This window comes from Phyllopteryx taeniolatus, chromosome 2 (assembly GCF_024500385.1).
Source record: "Phyllopteryx taeniolatus isolate TA_2022b chromosome 2, UOR_Ptae_1.2, whole genome shotgun sequence".
Classification (NCBI taxonomy): domain Eukaryota; kingdom Metazoa; phylum Chordata; class Actinopteri; order Syngnathiformes; family Syngnathidae; genus Phyllopteryx; species Phyllopteryx taeniolatus.
The window spans coordinates 38,587,718-38,605,787 of record NC_084503.1 but is presented as its reverse complement, the minus strand read 5'-3'; the positions used below and the strand labels follow the sequence as shown (position 1 = coordinate 38,605,787).

The following is an 18,070-nucleotide window of genomic DNA, read 5'->3' as shown; positions in this document are numbered from 1 at the left end:
TGCATTACCTATGCCAAAGAGATTATTGACATTTGAAACAAGATGTTTACATACACTATATAAAGACACATACTCTTTTTTTTTTGTGTCACTGTCTGACATGAAATCAGACTAAACTTTTCCAGGTTTAGGTCAATTACAATTACCAAGATTAATTCCATTTGGTAAATGCCAGAACATTGAGAGGATTTTTTTAGACAATTTTTCATTACTTTCTTCAATGTCATAAGTTTACATACAGTAAGATTTCTATGTCTTTAAACAATTTGGGAAAACCCAGCTGATGATGATTTCATGTCTTTGGAAGCCTCTGATAGGTTTTTTCCCCCCAGCATTTAAGTTATTTAGAGATTCCCCCTTTAGGTGTATTTGAAGGCACAATGGATTCCTAGTGTAACATTATGGGAAAGTCAAAAGAAATTAGCCAAGATATCAGGAAGTGAATTGTAGACTTGCGCAAGTCTGGTTCATCCTTGGGTGCAGTTTCCAGATGGCTGAAGGGGTCATGTTCAACTTTTCAATTACACGCAAGTATAAACACAGTAGGTATGTCCAGCCATCATACTGCTGATGACACTAAAATTGAATTATTTGGCCATAATGAGCATCGTTACGTTTCGAGGAAAAAGGGGGAAGCTTGCAAACCTGAGAACACCATCTCAGCTTTGAAATGTCGGGGTGGCAGTATCATGTTTTTTTTTTTTTTTTTTTTTTTTTTGCTGCAGGAGGGGCTAGTGCAGTTCACAAATTAGATAGCATCATGAGGAAAGAACCTCTCAAGACATCAGATGAGGAGTTAAAGCTTTTTAAATGGACAATGATCTGAAGCATACTGCCAAACTAGTTGCAAAGTGGCTTAAGGATAACAATGAAAGATAACAAAGTCAATGTTTTGGAGTCGCCATCGCAAACCCCAGATCTCAATCCTACTGAAAACTTATGGGCAAACCTGTTTACAACTGGTGATGTGTTTTGAATCGGATTTTTCTGCATTTCTCTCGAGAAAATCTTCCATACAAAGACCAAATCTTTAAAAGAAGCCCCAAAGCCTTTACAGTACATTTCCACCAAGTCTTACAATGGTTAGACATGGTCTGTAAACGGTGAGTAGAACGCAAAGTTTTGACTTCTCGCTCCCTCTCTTGCGGGCAACAGATGGTGTGGTGATGTGCAGCATCAAACATGTTCAGGATTAAGGAGTGCACATGTACCAGATTGTGTCATCTGTTCGATAGGACCCGGACGTAAACAAATGCGAACACTTCGTACTTCATCACAAAGCCAACCACAGTTTAGATTATAAATAAAAAAGTAATAGTTTGTTCAGTAGTAACCATGCAGTCGAAACAAATTACTGAAATGTGACAGAGTGTCTAAAAAGTGTCTAAAAAGACCAAAACCAGGGAAAAAAGGGCACTGGACATCAACATTATTGGAGCCTCAAACCAAAAATAGTTGAAAATGTATGGCAAAGTGGAAGTCTTTGAATACACTAACATTCTCTGTTATCATCTGTAAATATTGCAAACAGACATGCACATGTTCACTATAGTCATGTGTGAATACGAGTTTAATTTGTTCTGCGGACAAGCTCGTAATGTAAAACACTCTGAAATCATCTCTCCCCATTGAAAGCAATGGAAATGCTATTAATCTGTTCCACCCCACCAAAATACAACAACAATTTTGTAATGTGTTTTTATATAAGAAAAATATCCCTCTACAATATTGTACTTTATTAAAACATGCAGTAGTGGCATCATTAAATACAATGTAAAGAATTCAACAGTTTCTGCCACTTATTTGCTTCAATTTAATGGACAATGTGCTGCTCCTTCTGGTGTGCGCATCTTGGCCACCTGGGGACACTATAATATACTGAATACATTCTTATATAAACGATGAAGACAGTCACAACTGCGCAGTAGTATTAGTTTTTTTTTTTGGGTTGTCGTAGGGAGTAAAAATATATGCCTGTGAATATTGTTATATTATCTGTCAATATGTGTCGCTCCACAATTTGTGTTGAAATATCCATCGCTTAAAGAGTTATAACACTGCAGTCCGTGACACACATGCTATCCATTTGCCAGTCTATGGCGTTTTGCATTGTTCATTAGCATTAAGCTAAACAGACTTTATCAAGGCAAAGCTATGTGGTTGTTTTAAATACACAAATTGTAATTCTCTATTTTGTGTAGTTTAAAAGTAATCTTCAATTGTAAGTGGCAATGAACAACTTGAAGCCTCTGTTTTTGGAAAAACTGTTCACTATCTGACAGACTGCTCAGTGACGTGTAAAGATATTGATGCTTACAAAAGTAGAGATTCTGTGTATCTCTAATAAAAGTCTGTCCAAATTGAGCTTCAGACTAATCTGAATGAGAGGAAGAAGCCAGGCAGACGCCTAAGTGACACATTTGTCACCTCAGAGTGAAACATTTAATAGTCAAAATGTCCAATTAGACCACGTGGCTGAAGTCGCTGCAGTCGCCCCCCCACCCTCTCTCTCGGATCACTTGTAAAGCAGAACAGAATGACCCACACAGTCACCGGGCCAGTGTGGAGAAATTAGTTAAGCCTAGAGGAAGTGTGAGTTCGTTAGTGAGTGAGGCTAGCGCATCATGGAGGAACTGGCCCGGGAGAGCATCAGCCTGCTGGCTCGGTCTGCTTCCCATTCGGATCCCCCGCGGCTGGGATCCTTTGGAGCCGTTTTCATCATGCTGAAGTCTGCGCTTGGAGCCGGACTGCTTAACTTCCCCTGGGCCTTCCAGAAGGCGGGGGGAGTGACTACTGCTGTTAGTGTGGAGCTGGTAGGTGAACACTCAGTTAGCAAGCAGGTGATTTATATAATAAGTGCATAACAATAAAATCACATTCAAAATGTAAAGAATTTAGTTGAGTTCGAAGTATTTAATTGTTCTTCACTCTCTAATGAAGCGATTATTATGTTAGGTCTATTTAAAAAAAAAAAGGTCTATTCAAGGTCTTTTGGTTTCATAGTAAGTAAATTCATGAGTAATTTACGGCCCCAAAAGTTTTCTAATTGCATATATTTTCCACAAGGTGGGGGCAAAGCACTAGATGACACTTCTCAACTCAAAGAGCAGTGACTTGAGTTTAATTCGTAACCACACTCGTAACTCAAATCAACTTTCCCCATTGAAATGAATGGAAATGTCATTAATTTGTTACAGCCCCCCGCCCCCCCAAAAAACACTGTAATGTTTTTGTTACATGAATTAAACAAAGAAAACAAAGACTGCATTGTAAAATATAAATCTAAAAACACAACTAGGCATGGGCCGGTCTGAGATTCTGACATAATGAAAAATATTGTGGTTTCCTGCTATCACGGTATCACTGTGCTGCAATTGTTGCTCTAAAACATATTATTTTGAAATCTTTGGATAAATAACTTTCCCCCCTATTGTATGTGCTCTGTAGGTACATTTGTAAATGTAGAAAGAAAATAAACTATTGAATTTTTCTAAATAAAATCAAAATATAGGACAACAGTTAAAGTGGTATAAAGTAGTAGTATAAAATACGGGACGTGCGGATCGAATGACTTTTATGTTTTGTGAGAAAAAAACATTTGTTCTGCATGAAAGTCAGAAAACATGGTTTGTGAACCCAAGCTAATATTTGTCAGAAAAAAATGTTTGGTAACTAAAGTTCAACCTTCAACCTTCATTTTTTTATTTTATTATTATTTTTTTTACTTCACTGGGTCTGTGGAGAGCCTGAAGCTCACTCTTAACTCAAGTCATTGTTCGCAAGTCGAGACAAAAAACAATTCAGCCGAGTGACGGCTCATAGCTTGAAAAAATTGTAAGTCGGAGCACTCATAAGTTGAGGTACCTTTGTAGTCGCTTGGAATCGAGATGCCACATGATGGCACCAAAGCAATACTTTTATGACCAAAGCAATACTTTTATCATTAAAAAAAATATGCTTTGGCCTGGCCCCAAAATAACGTGAATAACGGAGGACAGGTTCCCCCTCCAAATCTGCAACTATGTGAACCCGCACGTAGTGAACCGAGAAAATGCGGGTGAACACTCAACACACTTAAGTCTTTGTCTCTGTGGTGTGAAAGAGGCACATGCTTTTCACGGGTGAGTTCTAATTGAAGCCGTAAGCTGCCACTGCCACTTCTAACTCGACCGTCTCGACATGCGGTTTCCAGGTAGATCAGGGGGCCTAATAGGCTAGCCTTTGAAGGTAAAGGTTTTCCAATTTAGACTGGGGCCCAAACTTAGAAATGATATCATGTATTACCTTCATATCGTCATAGATGTTATGGACAAGGAACAAAACAGGCACGACTTCATTAAAAAGCTAAATGAATTAAAAAGTTCATTGACAAGATCAGAATCGCTTCCAACATTTCATTTTGAGTCAACACAAACTGACTCTGGACCTGTTTTGGGTCCAAACCCTTTGGGAAAGACAGAAAATGTAACAAACAAGTAAGGACCCTCATTTTCTGTTGCAGACAGTTCTGCTATAGTAAGATCATTTTGACCCACTGTTTCCTAATTTATACAGTACACGCAGTACCTCAAACTGACAAAAAAAAAAAAAAAAGATTATGACGACGATAAATCACTTGTGAAATATCACGTGTACACAAGTATTCAGAAATGTACTGTGAGAATTTAACATGCAATTTATCTTGCCCATCTTTGAGTTGTTTGGACAGCTTGGCAAGGTTTTAACTTAACTGCAGGCGTCGGGCAGAACCCTCGCATATCCTTTGTTGAGCCATTAACATTGCACTGTCAAAAAAAACAATCGATTTTAAACACTTTAGATTGGTCAATAGTCAACAGACCCTCATGGGGACTGACCAATACTATTTGTGATTTGTGAAAAAATATGAAATTGACCAAATTTGGACATACAGTATGAGGTTTCCGCCCAATAGTGTCATAATAATCCAAGAGCAAACGGGCCACTATATTTGCAATTGTACCTTGACTTGGGAGTGCTCCAATTTATGAATTTCTCGAGTTACGAGCTCTCACTTGGTAGATTTACTAGATTTTTTTACTTCGTGTTGCAAGCCAAAATGTGAGTTACGAGTGCGCTTCAGATACACCGATTGAACAAAGTGAAAAAACTTTCAGCAGTTTATCCATCAGGACAAGCAACCAAGCACACAACTACAAAATGAAAATACTCACAACGAGAATGGAAAAGACGCATACTGAACCAACTGCAAGTGAATTTTAGTTTAAAATGACTTAGGCAATTATGCTATTAAGATAAAGATATTTAAAGGACGAATAGGTTGAGCGAATGGAGATGACAACAGAGTCTTGGCTGCTCGTGCAGGTATCTCTGGTGTTCCTGATCAGCGGACTGGTCATCCTTGGCTACGCCTCGTCCGTCAGCAGACAAAAGACGTACCAGGATGTGGTGCGAGAAGTGTGTGGACGAGCCATCGGCCAACTCTGTGAGGTCTGTTTCTGCTTCAACCTCTTCATGATATGTGTCGCCTTCCTGGTGGTGGTGCAGGACCAGCTGGAGAAATGTGAGTCCAATGGATTTTTCTGAGCAGGTCATATAATAACATAATTTTTGGGCTCTTATGGACATTAGTGTCACTGAGACTGTAGCAGTGAATTCACCTGACTTACATGGGCAGCACGGGTTCAGTTAAAAAAACAAAACAAAAGACAAATTCATTAAAACACATATTACAAAGAATAAAATGTACATAGTGTACAGTACTACTAGGTATTTAAGAGACTAGAAAGTATTTATGAGAGTATGGTAGGGGTTAATGGGAGTGTGGGGAAGATTCATACAGCTTTAAAATATGTATAAATTGTGTATTTAAAACACCCACACAACATTGCCTTAGCAATCCCCGCAAGCTTCATACTAACACACAGTGCAAAACGGCATTCGCAGGCTAACGAGTAGCATTGATATTCGCAGTGTTATAACCCTTTGAGCAATGCCTATTTGAACAAAAATGGTGGCGCAACACGTGCAGACAGACATCCTTCCATCCATCCATCCATTTTCTGAGCCGCTTCTCCTCACTAGGGTCGCGGGCATGCTGGAGCCTATCCCAGCTGTCATCGGGCAGGAGGCAGGGTACACCCTGAACTGGTTGCCAGCCAATCACGGGGCACATAGAAACAAACAACCATTCGCACTCACAGTCATGCCTACGGGCAATTTAGAGTCTCCAATTAATGCATGTTTTTGGGATATGGGAGGAAACCGGAGTGCCCGGAGAAAACCCATGCAGGCATGGGAAGAACATGCAAACTCCAGAGAGGCCGGGGATTGAACCCGGGTCCTCAGAACTGTGAGGCTGACGCTCTAACCAGTCGGGCCACCGTGCCGCCTGCAGACAGACAATATAACAATATTCACACTCATATATTCTTTATCCTCTGCGGAAAATGACAAATTTTACTGCAGCTTACTGACACTAGTTGTGACTGTCTCCATATATATCCATGTCTACCTTATCTGTCTTATACTACCCCAGGTGGACTAGGCCACAGTGACAAAATTAGTCATCATCCACAAACTGTTTAATTGTTTGCATTCTGTTTATTCGTTTATTTACTATAGCGTGCATTCTTTAATTATTTTGTTAAACTTTAATGGTCACACTATTTTTGTGATTGTAGATTTATTAGTAGCAGTTTGTACATATGAGCTATAGCCCATATTGCAATATTTATCACTTTTGGACCACAAATCATCTGCACTTTCATTTTCATTCCAGTTAGTATTAAGATAAACGCGCTTGGAAGCATGAACGCAAACTGGTTTTCATTTTCCTTTTTTGTCATCTTTTCCATCTGACATCATTCTAATCCCTTAAATGTTTTTGCTGTCCGAATTTTAAACAGAGCATTTGATTGGATTTACACACACACACACACACACACACACACACACGCCTGACATCCGTTTTGATCAGAAATGCTGCAGAGCAGTGCAGATGGGCACAAGCACTTAACGTGATTTCAAAGCACACATATTTTCATACTTGTGGGCTACTGTATGTATGCACGTGATTCACATGAGCTCAGTAAGTATAATGGTTATTCTTCATCTAATTTTGTGTTCTCCAGTGTGCATTTCTTTATATGAGACGGTGACCGGGTCAGGTGAAGGGGAAATGCCGTACCACTGGTACACTGACCAGCGCTTTGCCCTCTTCGTCATGTGTCTCGTAATCATCCTGCCGCTGTCCATCCCGAAAGAAATTGGCATCCAGAAATACACAAGGTGTGTGTACGTGTACATCGGACTGATATCTTACTCTTGTCATTAAACGTTTCTCTCTTCACCCAGTGTTCTGGGGACACTGGCTGCGACCTATCTGTGTGTGGCGGTGATTGTCAAATACAACCTGATGGAGAACCACACGGCCATTCTAACTCCAGCACACACTCAAGGGTCAGTCACAATATTTTGTGTAGTGTTTGCAAAAGGACTGAACACAGCTGGTAAATTTCTAGTATCTTTCCACAGCAAGCTTGGAAATTCCGAGAATCAGTATTTCTCTAGTAACATGGCAAAAACATTAAACAGTTGAATAAAATAAAATGGTGCCTTGAGATATGTTTAATTCGTTCCATGGCCACACTCGTAATTCAAAACACTCATATCCCAAATTATTTTCCCCCAATGAAATGAATGGAAATGCCATTAATGCATTCCAGCCCCCCCCCCAAAAAAAATGTGTGTAATGTGTTATTTAATAAGAAAAATACCACTCTATAATATTGTACTTTATAAAGAGATACAGTAGTGACACAATTAAATAGAATGTAAAGGAGTTTTTACTTCTTCTTCTTCTTTCCCATCATGCGTTAGCATCAGGGTAGGGGGCTTTAAGACAAAGCTACAGTATGTGGTTGTTTTAAATACACGATGTGTAATGCACTTCGTTTTATGTTTAGTTTGACAGTAAACTTCAAATGTTAGTGCAAGTAAACATCTTGAAGACTGTTGCTTGTTTTTAAGTGACCCTCTGAGGTAAATATGAAATCTGCTTGGTTCAAGAAACAATCCAATTCCTTAAATACTTTAAATTACTCAGCACTACTGATTGCGAAGGCAGATTAGATTTACAAAGCAACACTTAGAGGATGAAATACTGTATGACTGGACAAAATAAATAAATAAATAAACACTCTAATATCCATTTACACTACTGGAAGCAGTGTAGCCAAGAGAAATGCTAAGAAATGCAGAAAATAGAATGTTGGGAATAAATCAATACAATTTCATGGAACAAATATTAAAAATTACCGGTAGGTTGTAAATGTAGGTCAGTGTTTCAGATCATGTTTAGGCCAGTGGAGAAGGCCTCAAATGATCCAATTTACCTGTGTCAATTCCCATGAATTCGCCTTCCCCTAAATTGACCCTTGGTGTTAGTCTACTTTCACATTGTTCTTCAAGTGATGTTCATGTCTGTACAGTGTGGGCTCGTGGGCATCCATGTTCAGTGTTGTGCCGACCATCTGTTTTGGATTCCAGGTAGGATCTTCTCATCTTTAGAAGAGTTTATTACTTGCAATATGCTGTCTTCAAATTAATTGCAGCATATTTACATTATCTACTCCATATAGGAAATTCCAATTCGATGTAGAATAAAATGAACCTCCAAACATACACATGAAGTGCATTTTTTCACTCAACCAAATGAAACAAATATGGAATGAACGAGAACAGGCCCATCTGTCCCTCTCTCAGTTCCAACATTAGTGACCTCTGACAAAAACTTCAATGTGTTGTAGAAAGTCTTCCCAGAACAGTGGAAGCTGTTGTACAATACAGTATCTGCTTTCTGTATGTTGGTCCATGTGGTGTATTTCAGTGGTGGCTTGTGTTTGCAGTGTCATGAGGCCTGTATAGCAATCTACAGCAGCATGGAGAACCAGAAAATTACACACTGGGTGATCATCGCCGTCATCTCCATGCTCTTCTGTTTGCTCATCTACACTCTCACTGGTGAGTTGACCTCTAAAAAGCATCAAGCTCTTTGCACTGTAAGCTGAAAACTGCTAAGTGTGTCCATTTTGTCTATCACCAGGAGTCTACGGCTTCATGACATTTGGTCGAGAAGTTGCCTCCGATATCTTGATGTCATATCCGGGGAATGACGTTGTCATGATTATTTCCAGATTGCTTTTTGGAATATCAATCATTACTATTTATCCAATTATTCTTCTCCTGGGGAGGTATGTAACACCAAAATGCTCATATGCACGTGGAGCAAAGAGTTTAGGTTAAGTTAGCAAATGTTTACTTACCCTACTCACAAAAAGTTAGGGATTTGGGGCTTTTGGGTGAAATTTCAGAATGAACTTGAAATGCAGTATGTAAAACCTTTACAGGTGAACTGACGTTGACATTCTCATAACCTTTGAATGCACATCTCTCCATCCCCAACCTTTTGTGAATACTGTATGTGAGTGTGTGTGTGTTTTTTTACACTGCAAAACAAAGTCTGCGTGTCTCACAGATCCGTCATCCTGAACCTGATGGTGCGAATCCAAAGGCGTCGTCTGGGTATCGTCACAAGCTCCTTTGAGAGTCGCTGCAGGGCGCTTCTCACCGTTATCTGGATCACCGTTACTCTTCTTATCGCCATGTTTGTCCCTGACATGGCCGAGGTCATCAGTGTCATTGGAGGAATCAGCGCTTTCTTTATCTTTATCTTCCCTGGTATGTTTTTTTAAAAAAATATACACTATGTACAGTACATGTATACTGGCCACTACATTAGGTACACATGAACCATCTCAGCTGGGATAGGCTCCAGCACGCCCGCGACCCTAGTGAGGAGAAGCAGCTCAGAAAATGGATGGATGGATGGATATATTGTATACATTGTCAGAGATACTCGGGCATCTAAAAAACATACATTTGAAAAATATTGCTAACATGATAACTAGTCAAGAACAATCATAGACACAGTAGACTATCTAATAAAGAAAACAAAAGCTTTAATATTAATATGTCCTTCGCCGATGATATGGTAATAGGGTTGGATTTGTTTGAATAACACACTCCATTACGGCTGAAAAATATTGAAAAAATACAATCAATAGAAGAGAGGATTTACCTTGTGTTTACTCACAGCAGTTTGCTTGATGATGTCATTTCTGCTAAGTCATGGAGCACACCTTTTTTCTCCTTCTCAAGATGGCTGAAAAGGTTTTATTCCCGGGATTGCGTATATGTTGATGGACACAACTTCAGAGCATTATCAGTGCTGTTTAAAATATGTCTCATTAAACTAAATGTTTTATGACAAGGAAGACATTGCAAAAAAATCAGAAAAAAAGCAGTTTCATATTTGATAAGTAAATTGGTCATCAAGAGGGAGCGACAAGAGAAAAAGCTATTTTATGGGGGTGCTCAAGAACTATTTTGCATTTTAAGTCACTTTTATGACAGCCACAGTTATATTTTGACTCAACTGCAACTATAATTTAGACAAGTGCATGTTTCTAAGCTAATAAGCGGCATCAACTATTCTTTCTTTACAAAGATAATAATAATGCTCACGCTAATATTCGGCCCCTCTTATGGTTATCTAAAGTTACAGTACAGCCCACAGTTGGTGCAAACTAAAAACACAATCATCACAAAATTAATAATGTCAAACAAAATCATTATTGTCTACGTCAGAATTTTTGATACAGCTCTGAGATCAAATTGTGCATATGTACCTAAGAGGCTTCATTGCTGAAATAATTGCAAAGAACTTTGAGAAGTAACACAGGTAGTTGTGTCTGTCTTGTACTGTAGGTCTTTGCTTGGTGTTCATCATGCAAAATGAACCTGTGAATCCAAGAGTCAGGTGAGTATGCCCCCACTAACGTATATGGCCAATCATTTCTACACTGAAAAAAAAAAAAAAATACAAACAAATAATGTAACTCAAACATTTAAGGCTTTTTCTACATGTACAATATGCCTATTTCTTTAAAATATTGTTCACAAATCTGTCTAAATGTATGTTAGTGAGCACTTGTACTTTGCCAAGATGGATTAGTATGTGGGTTGCCTTCATAAACTTAATTTATCCATTCATGGTTTACTAGTGGACAGCATGTCTGCCTCACAATTCTGAGGTTCTGGGTTTGAATCCCAGGTGCTACGGCTTTCTCCCGCATTCCAAAAATATGCATTTAAACATTTTTTTAAGACAGAAAAGACCAGACAAATTTGGTTTGGAGTAATCCAAAGGCAATTTAAAATAATGAAGTTACATTACTTTAATATTATGATACCAGAATGCATTTACAAAGTAACTCTCCCAAGCTTGTAGGTGGATGCATTATCTCGGCAAAGGAGAGGTGCTCACTAACAGATTTAGTCAGATATGTGAACAATATTTGAGAGAAATAGGCATTGTGTTTGTTTTTGTTCAGTATATGTTGGGACACTGCAAGAATAGCAGATTGTCTATACTTTTAATAACAAATTCATCACATTTTGCAGAGTCGTTTTAACAATTTGGGGTATCATAACCATTGTTGTGGGAGCCTTCATCTTCGGACAGAGCACGACAATTGCTGTCATGGAACTTCTAGACAAGTTCTGAATGTCTTAACTATCATCATCATCATCATCATCATCATCATCATCATCATCATCATCATCATCATTATCATCGTCATCATGGCGCTTTACTGTGATTCCTGAGCAATTGGTGGCACTTTTTTATTTTTGCACAAGTGAACAAACATTTTCCTTTTTTTTTTTTTTTTTAAACTTGTGTCTGTGATCCCCATTTAGGTCATCCACAAACGTGATATTTTATTGGTTTATTGCGTGTGAGTGTTATCGTTGTGTAATGTATCATTTAAATAGGTCCAAGTAAAACTAAAATGAATATTTTGTTGTTTTTTATTATAAATGTTTACAAGGTCAAAATAATAAATCTCAAAATAATTATAATTGGATTTCATCTGAAAATACAGCCTCTCTAATAATACAAATCACAAAATGCTTTCATCTTGAAGCTGACAGGGGGCAGTATTGCATCTTTTATGAATTATAATTTGTATATCTAGCTGAGTACAGTACATACTGTAGTACTGGTACTGCATGCATGGTTCAAATCTCTTTTCATTGCAAACATGATTATTTTGGCATCTTTTCGCAATTAGACTGATTGTTTACCTCTCTTAGCTGGTGAAGTACCATGATCATTTCTTTCTCGAGGACAAATTATATATTTTTCCGTATTCTTTATTTCTGCCATGTTCATGTGTTGAATCATCCTATGGCTGACTTTACTCTTTACCTGTCACCAGGCCAAGACTGATGGCTGAGGTATGCTGAATATCACTGTCCTGACTTGCAGTAGTTATGGTAGTGCACATGCTCACTCCATGTGCAGGATTGACTAATGTTTTGAAGGGAAAATAACTAGAGTAGGCGGCACGGTGGCCGACTGGTTAGAGCGTCAGCCTCACAGTTCTGAGGTGCGGGGTTCAATCCCCGTCCCCGCCTGTGTGGAGTTTGCATGTTCTCCCCGTGCCTGCGTGGGTTTTCTCCGGGCACTCCGGTTTCCTCCCACATCCCAAAAACATGCATGAATTGGAGACTCTAAATTGCCCGTAGGCATGACTGTGAGTGCGAATGGTTGTTTGTTCCTATGTGCCCTGCGATTGGCTGGCAACCAGTTCAGGGTGTACCCCGCCTCCTGCCCGATGACAGCTGGGATAGGCTCCAGCACCCCCGCGACCCTAGTGAGGAGAAGCGGCTCAGAAAATGGATGGATGGATAACTAGAGTAAACTTGAATTAGCAGAGTAATTGTAAATGTGCCTTCATGCCTCTGATTATGAGCATTAACCCAGCTCATGGCAAAGAAAGACAAAAGATCTCTCCCTCTGGGCGCATATACTGTAGTTAATGAATATAATTAGACCATAAACCATCGGGAAACAACACTTCATTTCTGTAATGTTTTTGTGCCACCCATCCAGTGCAGTTCTGAGCCTCCAGAGACTGGGATGCTGCTTGTGTTGAGCCCATGGGAGATTATACTGTATTTCAACCTGCTGGCCAAATGACTTAATCCAGTAAATGTGTGTGTGTGTTGGGGGGGGGACCTTGAAGATCACACCAAGTCCCTTAGCTGCATTTCTGTAAACTGCATACAAGAGAAACTCAAACTAACAAGTTTAGTGACCTTTCACAAGTCATTTTGTAGTAAAATATTAGTCTTTGTAGAGTGAAATGTCTTCCAAATTTGACACACCACAGAAAAGAGTGTTGTTAACAACCCTGCCAAATTTTAAGGATTTAAAAAAGTAAAGTAACGTATATAAAATAAGGCTTCTCAATTGTGAAAAATCAAGCTATTATCTCCACTCTCCAACACTGTGGGCGTATCGGCTGAATGTGCTGAAAACCCCGCATTGCTCAACTGTCAATCAAGTATCACTGCTATGACCTGGAAAAATGGATGCTACACATTCCCATGCCGTGACAAAGAGGCGCTCTAAAGCGGCCACGCCAGCGCACAGCCTGGTTCCTGGCTGTCAAGTTAGATTTTTTTTTTCCTCACTCTTCCGCGCTCTCTCCCTACGCACACTCATGGCTGACAACGAAGCGCTCTAAAGCGGCCACGACAGCTCAGAAGGCCTGGTCCACACCCTAGGTGTCATGTCTCACTTTTTTCCCTCTTAATCTACAGCCTTGTCTCCTTGATGTGTGCGCACTCATGGCTGACAACGAGGCACTCTTAAGATGTTTGAGTCCCGGTGGCATCAGTGGAACAGTCCGCCCCCGACAATCATAATAGCACCACCCGTCTCTTCATCATCCTCCGTGAACAAAGAACTAACCTCCTAACCAACAAACAGATGGACCAACCAACACAAGTTCGGCCTTTGCAGAGGTCTGCCATATGGTCATTGGAAAGAATCAAAATTACGGCTGACTTACTGTACATTACTGTATGTTGTCAGGGGCCATGAAGATACTAGATAAATTAACAATGATCCAATCCATTGAGATTAAACGTCTATAGTCTAATCAAACATCTGTTGAGATACTTTAATCAAAATGCACTGACGGAGCGACGGACAGGCAGACCAGCCATTAACATCTCACAGCAACTGCTCAAAACCATCCTTCATTCTCTACATTAGATTATTTCCCTTTGCAACATTTATTACTGCGCCGTCCCCTGTAGCTACTGTGTTATCGAGAAATTACTCGTAATGTCCGCCTCTTGCGGCGCTAATTTGTGGCGCCGTGTCTTTTAAATGTTTAATTGTTCCTGATAAGAATGTCAGAAAAAGGGGCCGGATAGTAATTAATGTGGCTACAGTTCCTTTACTATATATACGTGTGTGCTAGGAAGTCAAAAAGCAAGGGGGGCGGGTTTATTAACCTTTCTGGGCTTGCTGGATCCGTGACATGTATGTTGTATGTATGACATAACTGTATACATGTATCAGCGTGACCTTCTTTACTATGCATCAAGGTGATGGGCGGCAGACAGAGATCATCATGGATGGAGATAGCGTGCAACCATCACTGTGAGGCTGGCCTTTATTCGAGTGTTGACAGCAGGTCTATGACCTGAGGGGTAAACCTTGCATGGTAATGACTGTGTTGCCAATGGGTTCATATAAGGCAAGATTGCGTTCACGACATATGTGCAAAGCATGATTAAATGCGAAGCACTAAAGATGGCCGTTTTCCTCAAAGTGTAAACTCAACAATGACGCAAGGATAGTATAGGATATGTATATTATATGGACATTAGTATTGGGATACTTGGCCATGACATCAACAGAAAGTAAAAATGGAAGGAAAAAGTGGACTTGCATCTATAACAACTTTCACGCTGATTCCCCCATGACTCTTCCAAGACTAACAGCTACAGTACATGTTTCTACGGGAACCTGTACAAATGTGGTGGATACACAGAGAGTTCCCAGGACTGCCGCAAACTCCCCCGTGAACACCATCCCCACTGTCCCATAAAAACACATTTACAGTGTTGCCTTGCGATACGAGATTAATTCACTCTTTGATCACGCTCGTCTCAAATCATTCCCCCCCACTGAAATGAAATGCCATTACTCTATCGTTAGCCTCCTAAAAACATTTTTTTGCAATGTGTTTTTAATAAGGAAAATAACTCTCTCATATTGTACTTTATAAAAACATAGAGTAATAAACATAAATAAATAGAATGCAAAGAAAAAAATTGTTTGTGCATCATGATTAATTTATTGCAGATCCTTCTGGTGTGCTCAACTTGGTCACCTGGAGCAGTATAATACAGTTATGCCGACAAACAAACAAGAGGATCACAACTTCTGTAAGTGGCTCAGTAAACCGTAGTAATATTAGTCTTTCTTCGCAGAGGATAAAAAAAATATGGGAGTGTTTTTATACTGTTTGTCTGCATGTGTTGCTTTGTGTCCAAATATCTGTTGCTTAAAGTGTGATAACACTGCCATATAGATGCTATTCATTAGCCCGTCTATGGTGTTTCCCATTATGGACTTTAAGGCAAAGTTATGTGGTGGTTTTAAATACGCAATGTGTAATTAGCTTTGGTTTACGGTATGTTTATTTTGACAGTAAACTTCAACTGCAAGTGGCATTCAACAGCTTTGAAGCCTCTCTTTTGAAGAATTGATCATGATCTGCCAAACGGCTGCTTGTTGTGAAATGAGATAACCACAATGCCACCGTACAGTGCTCGTATCTCAAACTTTGGCTTGCAAGTCAAAGCAAAAAAAAAAAAAAAAACGTCAGAAACCACAACTTGTACAAGTCAGCTCATTTGTATTTCAAGGCAAAACTGTACATTACTTGGACTCTTTTACTCTTGTGATATTCCCCATATCCCCCCTTTAGAGACCAACAGGAGTATGTTTCTGCAGGAGCCTGTGAAAATGTGGGGGGAGAAAACAGACAGTTCTCAGGATTTTCTCAAGTTCCCTCTTGAACACTGTTACCACTCCCCCATTATAATAAAATAAAATACACACACACACACACACACACACACACACACATTAATTACATGTACAGTTTCACAGTTTCAATATTCCCACCATTACTGCCATTTTCCTTTTTTTAACATTGGTACATCTAAAATCCATTTAATGAGACACGTGTCAAATTTGACCTTGAACAGCCTCTGTGTACACAAACTCTGTAGCACCTGTACATAGGAAAGACATTTTTAAACATTTTAATTGAAAGAATGACATTTGGGGTATTTCTATTCCTGTCAAATGTCAAAATGGGTCAGTACGTTGGGCATAAATTAACCAAACTGTTCCCAAAAAGTAGGGAACAGCCAATGTCTTGTTTGGAATTACAATTTGGGGGAGTAGGAGGTATTGTCCAATCATGATTGATTGGGTAATTAATTAACAAAATGTAGCCACTCGCAAGTTAATCTTTCAACCACATGATAGAGCAGCGACTCTTTTTCTAGTTCTAGTTGTGGCTATATCAATTATTAAAAAGTAAAACACAAGCAACAATATGAACTTGACTGATTGTCAGATCACTAGATTATGAAGTATCTTCTATTAGTAATAGCGCAGATGAATATTGATAAGCAGAAATTAAGTTTTAAGACATTTTTTTTGTACTGAAGAGAATGTATATATATATATATATAGATATATATATATATATATATAGTCACTGATGGTGTGGTGGTACACTCGCCTGACTTTGGTGCGGGCAGCGTGGGTTCAGTTCCCACTGAGTGACGGTGTGAATGTGAGTGCGAATGGTTGTCCGTGTCTATATGTGCCCTGCGACTGACTGGCGACCAGTTCAGGGTGTAGTCCGCCTTTCGCCCGAAGTCAGCTGGGATAGGCTCCAGCTTCCCGCGACCCTAACCAGGATAAGCGGTGTTGAAAATGGATGGATGGATGGATATATATATATATATCCATCCATCCATATATATATATATCCATCCATCCATTTTCTGAGCCGCTTCTCCTCACTAGGGTCGCGGGCGTGCTGGAGCCTATCCCAGGTACACCCTGAACTGGTTGCCAGCCAATCGCAGGGCACATACAAACAAACAACCATTCGCACACACAGTCACACCTACGGGCAATTTAGAGTCTCCAATTAATGCATGTTTTTTGGGATGTGGGAGGACACCGGAGTGCCTGGAGAAAACCCACGCAGGCACGGGGAGAACATGCAAACTCCACAAAGTCGGGTCGGGGATTGAACTGTGAGGCTGACGTATATATATATATATATATATATATATATATATATATATATATATATATATATATATATATACAAATTGTGTATTTTAAACAACCACATAGCTTAGCCGTTTCGCTTAATGCTAACAAACAATGTAAAATGCCAAAGACGGGCTAACAAATACTCCTAGTTACGCTGTTATAACCCTTTAAGTGACGGCTATTTGAACACAAATGGTGGAGCAACGCATGTAGACGGACAATATAACAATACTCAAAGGCATATATTTATCCTTTGTGAAAAATGACTAATATTACTGCAGATTACTGAGTCAGTTGTGAAACTCTTCAAGTGTGTCCATATGAGTGTCCAAGGTGCACAACTTGAAGGAGCACTGTCCATTGAACTGAAAATTGAAATTGAATTGAAAATTATTTACATTGATTTTAATTATGTCACGACTATTTGTTTTTATAAAGTACAATATTATAGAGTGTGTTTGCCCAATGGCAAGTCTGCCCCTGATTTATAAAATGCGTATCTTCAAAATAATGCACACATTAATATTACAAGAGGTGCCAGTGGTTGAGCTCCAAATAGAATGACAAAATGTTTACAGCTACCATTTTGGAAACCCTAATTGCACCTGTATATCCCAGAGGTCCATTATTTATGAATAAGGCTCCCTCTGTGGGTGTCCTGCTTTTGCTTTAAGCCCGCAAGTCCCCCATCTCTTATCAAAACCTAATTTACCCACATGCAGCACGCCGTATGTATATATAACTATAGGAAATAGCCCTGAAGCATAGAAAATAAATACCCATAATGCTCATTTT

The 18,070-nt window shown here is 39.4% G+C and overlaps 1 protein-coding gene across 1 annotated transcript; it reads left to right on the top strand.

Moving 5' to 3' along the window:
* Window positions 1-70: 70 nt before the first annotated feature.
* slc38a8b (solute carrier family 38 member 8b) lies at window positions 71-16,867 on the top strand. Its single transcript, XM_061766157.1, has 10 exons — window positions 71-2,813; window positions 5,344-5,542; window positions 7,113-7,269; window positions 7,336-7,440; window positions 8,472-8,529; window positions 8,889-9,003; window positions 9,086-9,233; window positions 9,518-9,720; window positions 10,810-10,861; window positions 11,506-16,867. Exons 1-10 carry the CDS (start codon window positions 2,625-2,627, stop codon window positions 11,606-11,608), a joined length of 1,329 nt encoding a protein of 442 aa, XP_061622141.1. The 5' UTR covers window positions 71-2,624; the 3' UTR covers window positions 11,609-16,867.
* Window positions 16,868-18,070: the final 1,203 nt, after the last annotated feature.